At 45.4% G+C, this 21,822-nt stretch overlaps 1 protein-coding gene across 2 annotated transcripts in view; it reads left to right on the top strand.

Moving 5' to 3' along the window:
• The first annotated feature begins 5,310 nt into the window (after nt 1-5,310).
• The window catches only part of SLC25A42 (solute carrier family 25 member 42), a 50,666-nt gene continuing 34,154 nt past the window's right edge, over nt 5,311-21,822 (top strand). The window contains exons 1-4 of one of the 2 annotated variants that reach the window (XM_069962253.1): nt 5,311-5,437; nt 12,236-12,358; nt 12,937-13,051; nt 19,894-19,919. In XM_069962253.1, coding sequence (XP_069818354.1) covers nt 12,275-12,358; nt 12,937-13,051; nt 19,894-19,919 — 225 coding nt within the window. In that variant the 5' untranslated portion in view covers nt 5,311-5,437; nt 12,236-12,274. Of the gene's footprint in view, nt 5,438-5,482; nt 5,666-12,235; nt 12,359-12,936; nt 13,052-19,893; nt 19,920-21,822 lie in introns of those variants that run through there. The other variant, XM_069962252.1, reaches the window with a different exon arrangement.

Below are 21,822 nucleotides of genomic sequence, written 5' to 3'. Positions count from 1 at the left end.
TTCTTACGAAGCCACTCATTCGTTGCCCTGGCGGTGTGCTTTGGATCATTGTCATGTTGAAAGACCCAGCCATGTTTCATCTTCAATGCCCTTTCTGATAAAAGGAGGTTTGCACTCAATCTCCCGATACATGGCCCGATTCATTCTTTCATGTACCCGGATCAGTCGTCCTGGCCCCTTTGCAGAGAAACAGCCCCAAAGCATGATGTTTCCACCCCCATGCTTTACAGTAGGTTTGGTGTTTGATGGATGCAACTCAATATTCTTTTTCCTCCAAACACGACAAGTTGTGTTTCTACCAAACAGTTCCACTTTGGTTTCATCAGACCATAGGACATTCTCCCAATACTCTTCTGGATCATCCAAATGCTCTCTAGCAAACTTCAGACGGGCCAGGACATGTACTGGCTTAAGCAGTGGGACACGTCTGGCACTGCAGGATCTGAGTCCCTGGCGGCGTAGTGTGTTACTGATGGTAGGCTTTGTTACATTGGTCCCAGCTCTCTGCAGTTCATTCACTAGGTCCCCCTGCATGGTTCTGGGATTTTTGCTCACCGTTCTTGTGATCATTTTGACCCCATGGGGTGAGATTTTGGGTGGAGCCCCAGATCGAGGGAGATTATCAGTGGTCTTGTATGTCTTCCATTTTCTAATTATTGTTCCCATAGTTGATTTCTTCACTCCAAGCTGGTTGCCTATTGCAGATTCAGTCTTCCCAGCCTGGTGCAGGGCTACAATTTTGTTTCTGGTGTCCTTTGACAGCTCTTTGGTCTTCACCATAGTGGAGTTTGGTGTCTGTCTGTTTGAGGGTGTGCACAGGTGTCTTTTTATACTGATAAGTTTAAACAGGTGCCATTACTACAGGTAATGAGTGGAGGAAAGAGGAGACTCTTAAAGAAGTTACAGGTCTGTGAGAGCCAGAAATCTTGATTGTTTGTAGGTGACCAAATACTTATTTTCCACCATAATTTGCATGTGATTTTCGGGATTTGTTTTCTCATTTTGTCTCTCATAGTTGAGGTCTACCTATGATGTAAATTACAGACGCCTCTCACCTTTTTAAGTGGGAGAACTTGCACTATTGGTGACTGACTAAATACTTTTTTCCCCCCACTGTACCTGTCAGGGAAGGGAGAGGAGAAAGGAGGTGTTTTAGCCCGGTGGAACCACCTCTTTAACTTCTTAATAGAAGCATTTTTCTAATTTTAGGAAGCACAGATGGACATATGAAACTTAATAAAGAACTTGAGCACAGCGTCACCAGCTCACTCTTAGCCTCCGATATTCAGTTTTCTTCCAGTTCCTGAGTTGTCACGATCCGGCAAGAGCTACCCACTAACCCAGTCAGTGACTGAAGAGGTATCTCACCTCAATCACCAGTTGAGTGGGCATTTTTGAGCCTGATCATGATGTCACAGGATTGGGAGCTACAGGTGCTGCAGGTGCATGGGGATGAGTAAGTATTACTTCCTTATATTCCCCCCCCCCCACCTTGTTTTTGCCCTGAATTTTTACATTTTGAGTACTCCTTTTACAGTAATCTAGTTGCATATGTGTGGATGCACACATCAGTCTTCATGGATCTGCCCCATTCAAGCCCTTTCAAGTTAGGGGCATGTTCCACAGAGCAATAATCGGCCGAATCGGTAGACCACGCATCGCTACGTGTAATAGCGGTGTGCGGACGGCGACTGCCAGTTTACACTACCTATCCAGGCTGCAGGGCTCCTCTAGTGGACTTCTCCCCGGATCCCGCACGCTCCAGCGTCAGAACAGCCTGTCTCAGCTGACAGGCCGCTCGGTCAATCACTGGCCAGGACCGCCAAGGCCAGTGATTGGCTGAGCGGCCTGTCAGCTGAGACAGGCTGCTCTGAAGCTGGAGCGTGCGGGACCCGGGGAGAAGAAGACCGGAAGAGGAGCCCTGCATCCTGGATAGGTAATGTATAAAGTTTAAAGGGGTTATCCAGCACAACAAAAACATGGCCACTTTCCCTCTACTGTTGTCTCCTGTTTGGGTGGGGTTTTGAAACTCTGTTCCATTGAAGTAAATGAAGCTTAATTGCAAACTACACCTGAACTGGAGACAACAGTAGGGGGAAAAGTGGCCATGTTTTTGTAGCGCTGGATAACCCCTTTAAGCAAGGGCCAATCTAGGAGATTGGTGCTCTTTTACAGTTATTATCGGCCCATTTAATAACACCCTTACATTCATATACCTGTATGTTGCAATATGCTAGCATTGTCTATAGTAAATTGCTATCTAGAGGGCTATTTACATAATTATTCTTAGTTTGGTATGTCAGCGATAACCATCCTCAGTTACATGCCCTTGTTTATATGAACTTATTGTACCTTCCAAAATCTTTGTGCTTGTGAGTCATAGATGCCAAGAAATTAACACATTGGGTGTGACAGAACTCCCTAAGGCCCTATTTACACATCAGTAATCCTGTCTGTAATTGCAGACCTGCAACTACGAGCAGCATTCGGATGTGTACCCGTCCCTGCCAGTAGTAATTACGGATGTGTAAAAGGGTCCATTTAAATCAGTGGGTACTGAGAAACCGATGTGTGAAAGGTTCCTAAAAGTGAAACGTTTTACAGGGTTTTTTTTTTATATTTAATTTCCAGCCAAAAAGTATACTTTTTAGTTTCCTGAACATACATTTTTTTTGTGGAATTGAAAAGCACAATAAGTAGATCTTATTCAAGTGTGAACTATATTTGAGCCATTGAAGTCAATTAATGCATATTTTTAGCTGGTATCCCAAAATATGCTAGTGATGCACTGTCCAAACATAATGTGAATCGAGCCTTAGGCCATTCACAATTGAACATAATATGGACACATTTCTGGGTCTGTAATACGGTTGCAAGAACCTAGCTGTGGGTCCACACATCTGAAATGATAGCATTATAGATCAGTGCTTGTTTGCAGTGCCTTTACAGGGCGTGACAAATTGAGGGGCCTGGGCTGCACAAACAATCCTTATATCGTTTGTGCGAAACCGACAGCACAGATATGTAGATATCTGTATTGTCAGTTTTAAGTGATACTGTCACTCCCTTACTCTATGTGCTGTTCTCTGCACCATCCACAAGCTTAGATACTTCACATTTGATACAAACCTATATAAAACTTGTCTGCGTCCTCCTCCTGTTCTAATCTCTTCATTTCGTTAGTGGACAGTGTCAACTAGGCGGGGCTTCATGACCGTTGGGCCCTCTCCCAAGTCAGAAGATGGGGCCCAACTGCTGTGAAGCCCCACCCAGTTGACACTGTTAACTGATTTAATGAAGCAAGAGTAAAGAGGGGGGTGACAGTATCATTTTTTAAAGATCACAAGCAGCAATGTATAATTACTTCCGCGCTGCTTGTGATCTGTGACAGGAATGGGGAACCTTTGGCCCTCCAGCTGTTGAAAAACTACAATTCCCATCATCCAAAGCTTTGGCTGTCCAGGCATGATGGGAATTGTAGTTTTGCAACAGCTGGAGAGCCAAAGGTTCCCCATCCCTGCTCTATGGGGTTAAGGTCAGGTGACTTTGCTGACCAATTAAAGGGGTTGTCCGGCGATAAAAAATTATTCACAGAATAACACACATTACAAAGTTATACAACTTTGTAATGTATGTTATGTCTGTGAATGGCCCCCTTCCCCGTGTTTCCCCCCACCCACGCTAGACCCGGAAGTGTGGTGCATTATACTCACCGCATCTCGTGTCGTCCACGGTCTCCGATCCTCAGCAGTGACGTCTTCTTCGGGAGGCCCGCGGATCTTCCCGAGTGCCGGCCGCCCTCTGCAGCGTCATCCGAAGCTCAGCCGCGATTGGCTGAGCATAACTGTGCTCAGCCAATCGCGGCTAAGCAGCTGATGACGTGGCCGCGTCATCAGCCGCGATTGGCTGAGCACAGTTATGCTCAGCCAATCGCGGCTGAGCTTCGGATGACGCTGCAGAGGGCGGCCGGCACTCGGGAAGATCCGCCGGCCTCCCGAAGAAGACGTCACTGCTGAGGATCGGAGACCGTGGTCGGCACGTGACAGGTAATGTATAGCGCACCACACTTCCGGGTACACGGGTGGGGGTGGTGGGACACGGGGAAGGGGGCCATTCACAGACATAACATACATTACAAAGTTGTATAACTTTGTAATGTGTGTTATTCTGTGAATAATTTTTTATCGCCGGACAACCCCTTTAAGCTCATTGATGCTGTAGTTATTAAACCAGGTATTGGTACTTTTGGCAGTGTGGACAGGTGCCAAGTCCTGCTGAAAAATGAAAATTCTGTCCCCAAAAAGCTTGTCAGCAGAGGGAAGCATAAGGTGCTCTAATGGACCTACCCCAGCAGAGGCCATAACTCCCCAAACCATCACTGTTTTTTTCACTGCAAAGTACAATTAGTGACGCAAAAAATAAGGGCTCATGTGGGTCTCATAGCAGCTACTATGGCCTTTTAAGCACAAGGAGGAAAAAAATAAAGTGCAAAAATCAACATAACAGAAATGCACAGTAGGAAAAAAGTCTGTGTGTAATATAGGTGGTTCTCTTTTTGAATTGAATTTCTGGGGGGAAAAAAACCTTTTTGCTGATATTCTAATTGATTGACATGCACTTATATATTGTGCCAGTATAATGCCTATGTATACCAAGGACATGTGTTGCCACCTATGCATACTAGCACATGACGCCAGGGAAGGGGTATTCATAGGGGCTCCCTATATGATACGGTATGGATGACCGCACGGGCTGGCCCGCAGCTGCGGCATTCTCCAGCATGCAGGAACATGGCCACCGGCTCCTCAGCCTCTCTTCATTATGGGCTGCACTTTGGTCCATTATCAGCTGAATAGGAAGGCACACGGACCAGGAATGTCCCTTTCATTAGGTTATACGTGTTGTGGATGGAGAGAAGGAGCAGAACCTCCTGTCCATACCCAGCTGCAGCCGTGAGGCGGAATCAGCAACAGGTTCTTCTACTGCTGCAGGCGACCCCAAGGTTTCTGGAAAGTTCTGCAGCGATATAGACACACTCCACGCCTGCAGGCTGCACATTCACACGCTAATACACAGTGCACGACGTCACCCGCACCTGTCACCTTTCACCCCGTTTCTTATACCCTCTGTTCACCCTTCTCCCATCCCCCAAAATAGCGGCCACATGGGATCATTAACCACGCCCCTCTCCTGCAATTGGATTCTTCCTACGTCAGTCATCTTTCTAAACCCAACCTCTTAGCCCCGCCACACAGCGTTGCAGCCTCTCGATTGTGATTGGTTCACAGGCCCGTCAGTCTCACTTTGCAAACCAATTGACTAAGTTTTGTCACTGGGCAACATTGTGAAGGGCGTATCCCCCGGGCTACTCAGTCCTGTACGGTGGCCTGGAGTGAACGTATTTTAGAAGCGGTTTAGTGAGCGCTAGCTGCGAGAGGTGAGTGTGTCACCTGCCGGCGGTTGTATTTACCCCGTGTAGGGCTGCCAGTGCCGAGGAGCGGGCTGTGTTGGGAATGGGGCGCCCCTCCCTTCATGACATTTGTATCTCTCCACATTGAGCATATTTGTTGTTATGGAGGCGGTGGCAGTCACGTGTGCTGTGTGGGATCCATGACCCCGCTGTATGTATAGGAATCTGGATGTGCTGTCTGTTTGCTGGGCTGAGGTGGGTGGCTCTGCCCTGGCATCACATGCTGCCTGCTCTGTGCACATATTAAAGGGATATTCCACACAAATGAAAAATCTAAATCTGATGCTGTATATTTTTGTACTTTATCTCGAGTTAAAAAATAAAAAATCAAGCCTTCCAGTACTCCTCCACCTGCTTATGCCCTGGAGGATGTCCCAGAGTTCGTTCTAATCCAACTCAGCGCTCACTGCTGCCTCCTCTGGCCATGGCGGGAACTGCCCAGAGCAGGAGAAGGTGATGGATTGCAAAGAATACCTGTCATTCTGTGCAGGGTATAGGCTGATAACTACTGGAAGGCTTGAATTTTTAAAAACAAAGGCTGGGAAACATGGATACAGCCTGGCTATATCAATGTTTCCTGGGCTCCCTAGTGCTGCATCCAACTTCTTCAGGCACCGGTAATCAAACGCAGAATGATCAGACTTTAACATGCTGGAATTGTGCTCATCCTTAGTACTTATATCACATGGCCACTGTGTAATTCTACATTGCCCTATGAATTTGGTTGTTTACTGGGGGACTTGTACCCCTCAACCATCCTGACTAATCTGTTTAGTAAGTTTTTACACTCCAGATAAAACAACAATTTAGTTCTATTGCTCTTATCAGGCACCTAAATGTACAACAGTGGATAAATGCAATGTGAGTGTGCTCTCCATATTATGCCAATCCCTTTGTTTTCAATGAGTATGTGCTCCATATTGAGTGTGTACACCAGAATAAGCCCTGTTAGAAATCTAGTATGCACATAGCCTTACCTAATACTAAAAGCACCTTTAATTTATAATGGATTGTACATAGTGACCTACTTACAGCTGTTCACTAATACAGGTAGGGTATAGTGTGTTTTCCTGTCCTGCTAACTGAGCAGTATACCATCCAGCAAGATCAGTTTCATGTACTCTTGTAGGAGACGGTCATAAAAGGTCTGGAAAAAAAACAGTTTCCTTGAGGAGATTTGTTGCTTTGTGGGTTAACGGTATATGCACACAGAGTGATTCTCATGGAGAACTTTGTGCGGACTCCGCTGCGCTCGTCCCCATGCGCTCCTGCTTCCCTCTCCGCCAGCTGCATAGACTCCATTCAATAGTCTGGCGGATTCCACTGACCGCCCAAAGAATTGACATGTCATTGGGAGGATGACTGAATCCGCCCGAGCATATAATGGAGCCTATGTGACAGGTGGAAGTTTAGGTGGGAGCGAGCGGCTGATTCTGCACTAAGTTTTCCGTGTGCATATACCCTATCTTAGTGAAAGGTTAGAAGTCAGTGGCGGTCCATCTATCTATAGGTAATGTGTGTGATGCAGAATTTACAGGAATTCATGAAGTTTACAAATGGTAACGGGTGCTGTAAGAAAGGTACGGGGTTAACGTTACACACCTTGTACCAGGTCATAGGACAAGTCTATTGGTTTTGCTTATGCTACATTTACACGGAACGATAATTCGCCCGATCGTACGATTAACAATTTCGAAGTAACATTTTTTTTTAAATAACGATCAGCATTTAGATGGAACGATATATCGTATAGAAAATTCATTTTGCGATCGTTTTGCAATCGCTTAAGCCTATCTAGCACATAGGTAAAATAGGTGAACGACTGTTTACACGGAACGATCTGTGAATGTTTTGCGAACGACGAGTTAAGAACATGTTCAAAGATCAAAATGAACAATTTCTCGCTCGTCGTTCGATCGTTCGTTGCGTTTACACGTACGAATATCGTTCGAATTCAGTCATTATCGTGCAAATTCGCACGATAATCGTTCCATGTAAACGCAGCATTAGCCACTGTAATAATGTCATTGCAACCTCTGTTGGTGTAAAGACAAGTGATAGTCTGCCAAATGTGTGCATCCAGATGGCAGCGTGTGAGCTATAACTGCCCCTCTATAGGACCATTGCCCGTTTTCTTTCCCCATTTCTTTCGCCACACAGTTGATTGTGGTAGAAGTTAGGAATTAAAGTGTCAGTTTTTAAACTTGCTTTATTTCACATCCCCTGTGGATTCACAATGATAACAGCAGGGACACTTTAAGAAGTACTGTACATCCATTGTTTTCTGGAGCAGGTGTCAAATTCTCATATAAATGTATTTTCTATGCAGCTGATGAATGTCGTTTGCCTTTAGCTAAAGTAGCAAACATTTCTGTACTGTGTGGTCCTGTCTCCCATACATCTGCCTGCTTTCTTACCCGTGGGTGGGCAGTTGTACTGCTGCTGCCAAATCTTCATTCCTTTTCTATATGTATACTTCGGATCCACTTGAAACAGCAGGTCTTTTGTCACTTTCTTTAATCCTTTTATACATCTTTAACTAGCAGTAATGTTCTGTAGGCAGCATGAAGGTGTTCTGACGTATACCACAGCAGATCTATAGGCTGACTTATTGGGTGGCATAATCGTGATACATATTTTATTTGTGGGACAGAATAGTATAGTGGACTACGCTTGTATGCCTCAGAATCTTTTTGCTATTTTTCCAACATATACTATTGACACAATGCATTGAATATTGCTTCTATTTAGTTCATTGTCTTTCACGGAGGACAGCAATGTTTGATACTTTAAAATATACAGTACTTTCTCAATTCCTACCATTTCACACACACAAGCTGACATCTAGCGTGGTGGTTGGTGGGCCTCATATTACAGAGTTACTGTTTTTGGCTGTGGTGTGGTGGAAATTGAAGGTCACTGGTGAATTGCTAACCTGTCCCCACTATGTCGGTGACCACATTTTTTCTTCCAATTTGCATGCAAGCACAGGAGCAGCAAAAGCAACTTGACACTGAAGTGCCAGTTATGTGTACCTGGCAAAGCCCAGACAGTCAATGGAGACAGAGACTCAATTAAACTGTGAATGTATGGACTCAAGGTCCCTTCTCCTGAAATATCACCTGTACATGTGTCCTTCAGTTATTGCTGTTCTGTCAAAAGTTGTTACCAATTCAGTTCAGTCATTGTAGTTGTACCTTTCTCTGTATACTCTGATAATAAGAGGTCTTATGAACTAGTCCTAGTCGTAATCATGCTGTAGCTAACAGCTAATACTTATTTAAAAGACAACGTGGAAAAACACTAATGATGCGTTTATCTGACAGATTTCTGCAGCCAAAGCCAGGAACAGACTATAAACAGGGAACAGTTCATAAAGGAAAGACTGAGATTTCTCTTTTCAAATCCTTTCCTGGCTTTGACTTCAAAAATCTGTCAGATAAATCTCTCTGTGTAAACGTACCATAAGAATGTAAAAAAAGAAGCCTGCCAAAAAGAAGCCATGTGTGCACTATGTACGCGGCTAATCCAAATCATTATATTTAGTTATAAAATATGTAAGAATAATCTTTGCAGAACAAACAGAGAGTATGCCAGAGCACTGCCAACTCTAGGTTACCTCATCTTTATGGCTTGAATGGCCTTATCTCACTGAAATAGCCTGTTACACTGTGTTATCTCAGCTACTGTTAAGAGGCAGTCATAAATGTCTGACATGGTGGTGTTTTACTAAAGACCTTATTACATCAGACGTTCTGGAGGAGCAAGTGAGCGCCAACCTGTCATGTCAGCTTTCGCTTGCTCCTCGTTTCCCGCTCCGTATCAATACTATTACTCCTAGGCCAAACTTTAGATTGGAGATAGCATAGGAGATAGTAGGGGTCTGCTGTTGCCGCTCATATTACGTGTAGTGACAGCCAGTAGACCATTGCTATTTTAGTTTTTTTTTCCTTTTTTTTCTCAACATCTTGAAAGACAAGGATCAGCCGATATTGTGCATGTTGGCTGATTGTTGCCTTTTGACACTGGCAATTAGACCAAGCGATTGTCGGCCAAATAACAGGTGTAATGTGGACCTTTAGTGCAGGGGTGTCAAACTCAGGCCCTCCAGCTGTTGCAAAACTACAAATCCCATCATGCCTGGGCAGCCAAAGCTTTAGCTTTCGCTGTCCAGGCATGATGGGAATTGTAGTTTCGTAATAGCTGGAGGGCCTGAGTTTGACACGTGTGCTCTAGTGCTTCACCCTCGGCCTGGTAACCATGAATAGAGCGACGCCATACGCGGGAACTGGGACGCTGTTCAGAAAAGGGACTGCGCCACCGCCTTCCCTGAGCTGGCGCCATTCGATTCATGTGTAATTTTAAAGAGAGTGTACCTGATGGTACATCCACTTTAAGGCAGATTTCATACTTTATCCTAAAGCTGCCATTAGACTATAGGGGAAATATATGAAGCGGGTACACCTTTAGCATACAAAAGTTGCAGGTTTATGCTCAAGCCCCATGCTCTTGCACAAAATTAGCAACTTTTTGTTTTTGTACACAGCAGTGCAACAGTTCACAAATAGGGTGGGGCTTGTAAAGGGTGAATGGCCCCTTGAACCCACCAGGTTTATTGTAACTTATTTCAGAGAACTACCATGTTTCTCCAAAAATAAGACCTACCCTGAGAATAAGACATTTTTTTGCAGGATTTTGGTGTGAAATATAAGCCCTGCTCCAACAATAAGAGCTAGTTACAGTCAGCTGACCAGATTCCCGACACTGGGTGGCTAAACATCAGCCAATCGGTGTCAGACTTATATTCCACTACTACCTGCTCTGCACAAGCTGCAGGGGAGGGAGGAGTGGTAAGAAGATGCACAGCAAGGCATACTGAATATGGGGGATGGAGGGTATGTGGGTGTACTACACAGGGGGGAGGTATAAAGTATGGAGACTACCTGCAGAGTCGGGATATGGGGGAATAACTACAGAGAGGGGAATGGAGGTATACCGTATGGGGAGCCTTACTGCAGAGAGGGGATGAACACAGTATGGTGGAAGAATTACAGAGGTGGAAGGGAGGCATGGCCATCCCAACAGCATTATGGGCCCCTAGGCAGAGCTGTGAATGCCCCCCTGCTGACCAAACCCCCCCCTACTTTGCAACCCCTCCTACCTTCCCAGCCACATCCAAACTCACTCTCTCTCTCACTGCTCTTGAAGCCCCACCCGGAGCAAACACCCACAATGATTAATGATTAGAGATAAGTGAAGAAGATTAGTTTTTTTGTGTACAAAGCAAAACTGATCTGTGCTCCCTCAGGCTGTTATCCTGTGCAGTGGGAGGATACCACCCGGGGGCCATGGCTGTATCTATGGTGGGCCCCGGGCAGTATCATCTCTCTCCATAGAGCCAGCAGCCTGAGGGATATGAGCGTAGATCAGTGCGGTGAGTGGGTCAGTCGCACTCTCGTCGCAGAGATTTGTGAAACGGAGCGCAGCTCCTAGTAAGTGGGAGGGGGGGGGAGAGACATCTCCCTGCAGTGTGGTCCGTGGTCCCCTTTCTTACAAGAGAGAATGACATTGACAGACAGAGGAGTGAATTGCTCAATACTCCCTTGTCTGTGTCAGTCAGTTCAGTGGGGCCCCCTATGAGTCATTGGGCCTACCCTGAGAAAGATGGCTTTGAAGGGAGCCATTACTGAGGCCTAACTACAGGGGAATTTACAGTATAGGAGCCTAACTGTGGAACATACAGTATGGCAGCTAACTACCATATAGAGTGGGGCTACAGTGTTGGGGCATACTGTGTTTCTCTAAAAAAGACATACCCCAAAACTAAGCCCTAGCCCTTTTTTTTTTCAAAAGGAAACGTATATAAAAGATCCTGTTCTTTTTCACAGAAACACAGTAGCATTAGTTGTAACCAGCTGAAATGTTGGTCTTAGTAAATCCCCCACTAGATTTTAATTTATGGGATCCACAATTTGATGTACCACAAGGGAAGAAAAAAAGTCCCTGGTGCTGAAGTGACTACATCTATGTACTGTCATGACAATTTTAATTCTATTGAATGCTCTTGGAAAAGGCCCAGGAGGTAACCAGCAGGAAACTCGTCGGAACAATGGCTGAGCACTATGGTGCTACCCTGTACACAACTCCTATTTATCTTGATAGGAGTTACACATTCTGCATTTTGCAGTTTTCAGCATCTGCCTCTGGCTGCAGCAACCAGGCCATACAGGAAAGGGTCTCTCATTCCTAGAGAATAATGCGGGTTCCAGAGATCGGTGGTGGCCAAGCTTTTAGCAGGACTGCTGATCAGTGGGGCCCAATACACCCTGAAAAGTACATTGAGTTTTTTAGTGCTCAAAGAGCACTTTCAACACCATCTCTTGACAACACCCTGCCAATCTGCTGCTTTAAAGGGTGTCATGCCAATCTCAGTACTTCTGCATCCCATTGAAGTGCATGGGACTGATATGTAATACAGGCACAACCACAACTAAAAGTACATAGCTGTGTTTGGTAAACAGTGAAGGGGACATGACTCCCTTTAAAGCAGCTTGTTGAAGTGCGGGATAACCCCCTATAGTCCGGGCTAGAAGTCACAGTTTTGTGAACATTTTATTGCAGTTATTCTTTTATGATCTTGGTTGATTTTATGATATGGTTATAGAATTGTCTAATTTTCTAGGTTAGCATAACAATTATGCTTTCTTGTTTTATATAACTGTCTCGTAATTGGTCTAAAGAGATTTTTTTTTCTGTTTTTTGTAGGAGTACTTTTTTTCAGTTAATTTGAGGAAGAATTGTGGTATGGAGAATGGTATTAAAGAAAGCAAAGTGGGTCTAAGCAAAAATGGCACGCGCACTGTACTGCCTTCGGCAATGTTGTCAGAGGTAAGGAAATAGAAAAGTATACAGATTCTTTAACACCTGCAGTTGTTGCAGAAAAAGTTATGTTAGTATTAAAGTTTCACTGTTGTTTTATAGAGACATGTCAGAAGTTTTATCCTTAGACCCATACTGATGGTGAGATTGAGCCGAGAGAAGTTCACACTCAGTGCAGTCCTCTCCCAGGTCTGTCATGTGATGAGGCGGGCTCATAATGTAAGTCTATGGAGCCCGACTCTTACTGTCACAAGGCAAGAAGCTGACCGATTAAAACTTTTGACATGTTTCTCTGACTTATACAGTAACACAATAAGAAACAAAAAACAGCCAGACCTCCAATACCACTGTTTACACTATGCGGGTTGCACACTGCTGTGGCTAATATACAGTCAAAAACAGCAGAGTGCAACAGCAACCTACAAATACCAGGACATACGACATACTGTATATACTGTATCGTAGTGCTGGCAATTTAGTTTTTTTATTGTGTTCTGAGTGGGTGGGGTGCTTCCTTCTTTTGGCTAGCACTCCACCCATCTCCTGGTGTTATAATGATATTTACAAACAGTGTTTTTTATTTCTAGAAAGGAAATAAAAATGATAAAGGAGTGCTCAACTCCTTGATGTCTGGAGCTCTGGCTGGTGCTGTTGCCAAAACAGCTGTTGCCCCTCTGGATCGAACCAAAATCATCTTCCAAGGTAAATGTTTCTAAAGATTCTTGTAAGTATGGGAAATTTACATATAAAGCTATTGTTAAGCACATTTAAAGCTAATTTTATGAGAAACATTTTAATTTACCATAATTGAAGTAAATCCAACTAATTGCAGTTTGCTAGAATGAGATAAGCAAAGCTGTTTTGGTACCTGGACATAAATGGGAAGTCTACCGCCTGCTTTTAATAACATTTGGATTGCTAGCCAATCTGTTTTTCTGGTGAGCTGTAATGCCTGTGTCACATTCCCTGTTGTAATAGATCTACTTTGTAAAATGATAGGCACACTTTATTATAGAACAACAAACTCATTCACTGGAATATTCCAAAAACTGTTTAGAATCTAGTAGTACCAGCAGCCTTTCTCCCCTCCATGAATATCACAACCGGCTTAGGAAAGGAACTTGCCAGTCTTACATTGTTTCCATGTCAGTTAAAACATACTGAAGAAAAAGCTAGCTGGGCTGTGTCCTTTACCTAGAGGCTGTCCTTAAAATACAGCTGTGGGTGTTATTTAAAGTAGGGATGCACGATGCACCGAAAAATCGATTCTACTATCGATTTTTGGGGCATATTTTCGCTTCGATACTAGGATTTCCCGTGCCTCCCCTGGTGTCACCTCCTCTGTCCACCCGCCCTCCCTCTCCGCTCCCGGCGGTGCTGACTTCCAATAGCCGGCACACATTGATCGTATGTGCCGGCTATTTAACGGTATAGATGCCGCTGTCACACTGACAGCGGCATTATCCCCCTCTCCTAACCTGCTCCCTATGTAGCAGGGGTTGGCTACTGTGTGTAGCAGACCCCCGCTACTAATGACTGCGGCCCGCAGTTATTTACCCTTTAGTGAAAGGGTCAGAGCAGGGTCGGCGGCTGCAGAGGTAGAGCGGTTGGCGCTTTATGAAGAGGAGACCGGAGCATAAGGCTGGAGACGGGGACGAAATGCGGGCACTACATCTGGCTGCACAGCACTGTGAGGTGGGGGCCACAGGACTGTGAGGGGGCGGCAGGCAGAGGCCGACAAGACACTCCCGGGGCGGACATCAGCTATGTGAGAGAGGTGAAAAGGGGGTCGGCCTGGCTCTCACTGGGAAGGGGGGAGGGGGGTCTGCAGCCTGCAGTTTACCTTGCTGCCCAAATCCAGGTCACCCTGCTGGGTCAGTGGTCACCATGCCCTGACAGCAGGAATACAGCTCCCATCATGCCCGATAGCTGGTGTGTGTGTATGTATGTGTTACATGACTACAGCTCCCATCATCCCCCTGATAGCTGGTGTGTTACATGACTACAGCTCCCATCATCCCCCTGATAGCTGGTGTGTGTGTGTTACATGACTACAGCTCCCATCATCCCCCCTGATAGCTGGTGTGTGTGTATGTGTGTGTGTTACATGACTACAGCTCCCATCATCCCCCCTGATAGCTGGTGTGTGTGTGTGTGTGTGTTACATGACTACAGCTCCCATCATCCCCCCTGATAGCTGGTGTGTGTGTATTACATGACTACAGCTCCCATCATCCCCCCTGATAGCTGGTGTGTGTGTGTTACATGACTACAGCTCCCATCATCCCCCCTGATAGCTGGTGTGTGTGTGTGTTACGTTACTACAGCTCCCATCATCCCCCCCTGATAGCTGGTGTGTGTTACATGACTACAGCTCCCATCATCCCCACTGATAGCTGGTGTGTGTGTGTGTTACCTGACTACAGCTCCCATCATCCCCCCTGATAGCTGGTGTGTGTGTGTGTTACATGACTACAGCTCCCATCATCCCCCCCTGATAGCTGGTGTGTGTGTGTTACATGACTACAGCTCCCATCATCCCCCTGATAGCTGGTGTGTGTGTGTGTGTGTTACATGACTACAGCTCCCATCATCCCCCTGATAGCTGGTGTGTGTGTGTTACATGACTACAGCTCCCATCATCCCCCCTGATAGCTGGTGTGTGTGTGTGTGTGTTACATGACTACAGCCCCCATCATCCCCCTGATAGCTGGTGTGTGTGTGTTACATGACTACAGCTCCCATCATCCCCCTGATAGCTGGTGTGTGTGTTACATGACTACAGCTCCCATCATCCCCCCTGATAGCTGGTGTGTGTGTGTGTGTGTGTTACATGACTACAGCTCCCATCATCCCCCTGATAGCTGGTGTGTGTGTTACATGACTACAGCTCCCATCATCCCCCCTGATAGCTGGTGTGTGTGTTACATGACTACAGCTCCCATCATCCCCCTTGATAGCTGGTGTGTGTGTTACATGACTACAGCTCCCATCATCCCCACTGATAGCTGGTGTGTGTGTGTGTGTGTTACCTGACTACAGCTCCCATCATCCCCCCTGATAGCTGGTGTTTGTGTGTTTTACATGACTACAGCTCCCATCATCCCCCCTGATAGCTGGTGTGTGTGTGTGTGTGTGTTACATGACTACAGCTCCCATCATCCCCCTGATAGCTGGTGTGTGTGTGTGTTACATGACTACAGCTCCCATCATCCCCCTGATAGCTGGTGTGTGTGTGTTACATGACTACAGCTCCCATCATCCCCCCTGATAGCTGGTGTGTGTGTGTGTGTGTTACATGACTACAGCCCCCATCATCCCCCTGATAGCTGGTGTGTGTGTGTTACATGACTACAGCTCCCATCATCCCCCTGATAGCTGGTGTGTGTGTTACATGACTACAGCTCCCATCATCCCCCCTGATAGCTGGTGTGTGTGTGTGTGTGTTACATGACTACAGCTCCCATCATCCCCCTGATAGCTGGTGTGTGTGTTACATGACTACAGCTCCCATCATCCCCCCTGATAGCTGGTGTGTGTGTTACATGACTACAGCTCCCATCATCCCCCTTGATAGCTGGTGTGTGTGTTACATGACTACAGCTCCCATCATCCCCACTGATAGCTGGTGTGTGTGTGTTACGTGACTACAGCTCCCATCATCCCCCTGATAGCTGGTGTGTGTTACATGACTACAGCTCCCATCATCCCCCCGATAGCTGGTGTGTGTTACATGACTACAGCTCCCATCATCCCCCTGGTAGCTGAAGTGTGTGTTACATGACTACAGCCCCCACCATCCCCCTGATAACTGGTGTGTTACATGACTACAGCTCCCATCATCCCCCTGATAGCTGGTGTGTGTGTTACATGGCTACAGCTCCCATCATCCCCCTGATAGCTGGTTTGTGTTACATGACTACAGCTCCCATCATCCCCCTGATAACTGGTGTGTTACATGACTACATCTCCCATCATCCCCCTGACAGCTGGTGTGTGTTACATGACTACAGCTCCCATCATCCCCCCGATAGCTGGTGTGTGTGTTACATGACTACAGCTCCCATCATCCCCCTGACAGCTGGTGTGTGTTACATGACTACAGCCCCCATCATTTCCCTGATAGATGAAGTGTTAGGCCTCTTTCACACTATCCGTGCCGCGATTTGGATGAGGATCGCGGCACGGATCCCCTAGTCGGAGCCCCTGCCGTCCGGTCTCGATTTTTAAAAATTTTTGGACGATTCTCGTTTCAAATCTCGATTTTTTTTTTTGTTTTCTTTTTATTTTTCTAAATAAACAGAACATTTTTCTCCCTGCAACGTCAGATACTATTTTAATGAGTCTGAGACAACAACTGTATTGCTTCCCAGTGTAACAGTGCTCCCCCTGTGCCCCCATGTAGTATAAATCCCCCTCTATGCCCTATATAAGTAGTTTTCCCAAATATGTGCCACTCTGTGCCCCAATATAGTATAGATCTTCTTTGTGCCTCCATCTAGGTAGACTGTAGTAGTGGAGGTATAGTGGATAAGGGGTATGGTAGTACAGGTAAAGATGAGGGGTGTAGTAGTAGTGGTACAGGAATAGATGAGGGGTGGCTGGGGTAGCTGAGGGGGACTGGGGCAGCTGAGGGGGCCTGGGGGTCACTGAGGGAGACAGAGGCAGCTGGGGTTGGCTGGGGCAGTTGGGGGTGACTGAGGGAGACAGGAGCAGTTGGGGGTGACTTCAAGCACATCACACACACACAGCTCTGCTAGACACATTAGCACATGTAGGGCTCTGGTGAACACTTTTCACATAGAACTTGCAAAGAGCTTTGCTGCCTGCAAGTACATTACATACACAGAGCTCTGCTGTATGCAAGTCACACAAGCAGCCCTTTGCCGTGTATATTACACATACAGCTCTGCTACATAGATATCACATACAGAGCTCTGCTGCATGTATATTTCCCACCTGCACAGCTCCACATCTCCTGCTTACGTGACCACAAGGCTCCAAATGTCATCATTCCGGCCGGAGCGACTCCTCCCCGACACGTGAGCGGCAGTCACATGGCCGTGACGTCATGAAAGGTCCTTCGCCCTCTCGGATGTAGAGGGGCTTCTTTTTTCTCCACCTGCCCCGGTGTACGGGAGGCGGCGGCCATGCTCTGCTCTCCTGGAGACCGAGCTCAGACTATCTTCCCTGCACCGCTCCGCCCGCAAAGATTTTTTGTGAAAATCGAATTTACGATTTTCACAAAAAATCAAATCGATTCTAACATTCGGGGCGAATTAATCAAATTAATTTGATTAATCGCCCAGCCCTACCTCATACATACAGTCCCATGTATTCCCATATATAATATATATGTATGTATAATATATAACATATAATAATAATGCCCCTTGCAGTATGCCCCCATAAAGTAATAATGCCCCCTGCATTATGCCCCCATAAAGTAATAATGCCCCCTGCAGTATGCCCACATATAATAATAATGCCCCCTGCAGTATGCCCCCATATATTAATAATGCCCCCTGCAGTATGCCCCCATATAATAATAATGCCCCCTGCAGTATACCAATATGCACCAATAGTTTAAAAAAAAAAAATCATACTCACCTAATCCGCGCTGTGTGGCTGCAGGCAGCAGCTATCCCTCCTCTTCAGGCTCCATCCTGTGAGCTGCGGGGACTGAACCTCCGGCAGATGTGATGACGTCACATCATCACGCTTGCCGGAGAGGTCACGTCCCGGCTTCCCATAGGCTGCTGGCATGAAGTGCAGCGGCCTATGGGAGTGAATATCAGAGCAGGATGCTGACACGTCCTGCTCCGACATTCTGCTAGATTGAATATTTCACACAGTGAGCGGGCGGAACATCAAATCGATCGTCATATCCCTAGAAGCTGCGCGGCCGCAGCTTCTAGGGATATAAAAGGGTCAGTGTCGCGGCACCCCGGTTGGGAAACGCTGCCTTAATGTAATGTCCCTTAATGTAAATAATGTCAACTTTATTTTTAAAGTTAAAAAATTAAAGAAACATAAATTGGTTCGAACGGACCTGACAGTTAGGGTGTGGGGGGCATTTCTAATATTGAGGGTTTGTTTTTTATGTTTTTTTTTTAAATATAATTTATTAAGTATCGAAGTGGTATCGAGCATTGAAAAAAAAATGTTGGTATTGGTATCGAATTCAAAATTCTGGTATCGTGACATCACTAATTTAAAGAAAGTTAATATTAAGCCACTGAAAGTAATTTATTAAAGGGGCAGTCGAGAAATACGAGCGGTGTCTGTGTTTAAACACCCTAGCTTCATTTTATCATGTCTTATCTATATTATCAGTCTGGACTGTAAGGACCCTATTACACCGACCTATATCTGACAGATTTTTACAGCCAAAGCCAGGAATGGATTTGAAAAGAGGAGAAATCTCAGTCTTTCCTTTATGACCTGTTCCCTGTTTATAGTTTGTAAAAATCTGTCGGATATCTGTTGGTGTAATAGGGCCCTTAGTGATCATGGCCTCTGGGTATGATCCAGAGGTGTCTTCTGGTGGTAGTGAGGGAGTCCAGGGCACTAATAATCTATTGTATCCAGCAGCAAAATTATAATAAGCTTGATCATATGAAAGCATTATATAACATTTTTTTTTAAGTGATTTTAAGTAGTACTTCTGGCAAAAATTTTTTACTGAAGTATTGTATTGCCGCCAAAAGTTATACAAATCACCAATATACACTTATTACGGGAAATGCTTATAAAGTGCTTTTTTCCCTGCACTTACTACTGCATCAAGGCTTCACTTCCTGGATAACATGGTGATGTCACGACCCGACTCCCAGAGCTATGCGGGCTGTGGCTGCTGGACAGGATGATGGCAGAGGGATGCTCAGTGTCCCTCCAGTGCCCTGTGTCCCTCAGTGTCCCCCTGCCATCATCCTCTCCAGCAGCCACAGCCCGCACAGCTCTGGGAGTTTGGTAGTAACATCACCATTTTATCCAGGAAGTGGGGCTGGAACTGGTCTGGCTGTTATACTGTGTGATAACTCTGTAATTGAGTTCTACAGTGTCCACTGTACTGACCTGTACTGTTCCTTAAAGGGGTTGTTCACCCCCCAAAATTTTTCTTTCAAATCAACTGGTGCTAGAAAGTGTCAGAGACTTACAGTTTACTAATTAAAAAAAAAAAATCTCCAGTCTTCCAGTGCTTATTAGCTCCAGTATGTCCTGCAGGAAGTGGTGTATTTGTTCTAGTCTGAAGAACAGGCGAGGTTTTCTGTGGAGATTTGCTACTGCTCTGGACAATTTCTGACATGGAGGGAGGTGGCAGCAGAGAGCACCGTGTCAGACTGGAGTGAATACACCACTTCCTTCAGGACATACAGCGGCTGATAAATACTGAGAGACTGGAGATTTTGTAATAGAAGTGAATTGCAAATCTCTGAGCATCCATTAATTTGCCTTGTAATCCAAAGTTTAAAAAGCTGTACAATCTATTGTATTAATTGCAGTGCCCAGCCACTCATACTGTTCATTTGTCTCCTATACAGTGTCTTCAAACAGATTCTCTGCTAAGGTAAGAGAATCTCTCTCTCTTTTTTATTCTTTGAAAACTTTTTATTCAAAAGTACAAACCTTAGAAACAGGTTGTAAATGCTCACACCATACATTGCAAAATTAGCATAGAATAATCAGCAAATAACAAATAGAGCAAGGCAAGCTGACTGGCACATGCAGAAAGAATTAGGCCTCATTCACACGATTCGTGCCGGGATTTGGAGCAGGATTGCGGCACAGCCCCCCCCCGTGCAGGCCAGCTTACACACGCTCACCGGTAGTGACTACGCTGCCGGGAGAAGAAGGTAGAATAGTCCAGGAAACATGTAAGCCAGCCTGCACGGGGGAATAGGTGAGTAGTCAGATGCTATGACAGGAGCGCACGTTCTCTGCACTACAATCATCTTTGCTGGTGGTAGTGGTGGGGATCCGTGCCGCGATCCGCACTAGGGCATGTCCTATTTTTTCATGGTGAGGGTCGTGGCACGGATCGTGTGAATGGCTCCATTCACTTTAATGGTTCCAAAAATTGTCGCGGATCTACGACCACGGACAATTTTACGGGTCATGTGAATGCAGCCTTAGGCTGGGTTCACACTATGTATATTTAAGGCTGTATGTTTGAGGCTGTATAGCAACCAAAACCAGGAGTGGATTGAAAACACAAAGGATCTGTTTACATAATGTTGTAATTGAGTGGATGGCCGCCATTTAATGGCAAATATTTGCTGTTATTTTAAAACAACGGCTGTTATATTGAAATAATGGCCGTTATTTACCATTATATGACGGCCATCCACTCAGTTTCAACATTGTGTGAACAGATCCTTTCTGTGTTTTCAATCCACTCCTGGTTTTGGTTGCTATGAGGACCTGACAAGAGGATCAAATACTGCCTGAAATATACGTAGTGTGAACCCAGCCTTAGGGCCCTATTCCACCGGACGATTATCGTTAGCATAATTGTTAACGATTAACGATCTCAAACGACCGCTATTGCGAAAGACCTGAAAACGTTCACTCATTTCCATGGAACGATAATCGTTACTTATGATCGTAATTGCGATCGTTTCTTCTTCCGTATTTATTCGCTATTGCGTTCGTATCTATTGCGAACGACCGAACGATGTCTTGTTCAATGCGAACGATTTGCGAACGAGCAACGATAAAAATAGGTCCAGGTCTTATAAAGCGATCAACGATTTCTCGTTCGGTCGTTAATCGTTAACTGCATTTCAACCGAACGATTATCGTTTAGATTCGAACGATTTAACGATAATCTGAACGATAATCGTCCGGTGGAATAGGGCCCTTAGACTGGATATTCCCTTTTTTCTCTCCACTGGGAAGAGCCAGAGCCGTGTTAACTGTACTTTTTTGCTTTCAAACTAGGAAGTTTGAGGGAGGGGTTGAGGGAGAGTAAGGATCATCAGAACTGCTGAGTTGTTGGCAGAAGTGGAGAGTCTGTTAATACCTCAGGTAATCTTGACAAAGGCTGTGTGGTGTCTCAGAGATGCTGGCCCACTCAGCGCAAACTGGTAAAGCTGGTCCACTGACGTTTTCTTGGGAAAGTTGAATGTAGGATCAATTTTTCAAACCATGTGGGTTGTGAAGTTCCCCCAGGGTTATTGCTAAGTGGCTTTAGTGACCTGAGTCGTTTGAATAGGTGAAGAAATCTAATTTCAGGCAGTTATCTGGCACAGTTCCTCGTGTGAGGGTAAAAGAACTTCTAAAGGCAGTATTACACGTAGCGATTATCGTTTAACGATTCGCTATGACAATCGTTTGCTAGCAATAACTAGCGATTTTTTTTTAGCGAACGATTCTGAGTTTATTACATTCACTGATTACTGTTATGAACGATCGCTTTTACGTTGTTATATTGTCGCTAATCGTTCCTCAGGAAAGACAACAGAACATGT

The sequence above is a fragment of the Dendropsophus ebraccatus genome, chromosome 3 (assembly GCF_027789765.1).
Source record: "Dendropsophus ebraccatus isolate aDenEbr1 chromosome 3, aDenEbr1.pat, whole genome shotgun sequence".
In the NCBI taxonomy this organism is placed as follows: Eukaryota; Metazoa; Chordata; class Amphibia; order Anura; family Hylidae; genus Dendropsophus; species Dendropsophus ebraccatus.
This window is presented reverse-complemented; position numbering and strand designations above follow the sequence as displayed.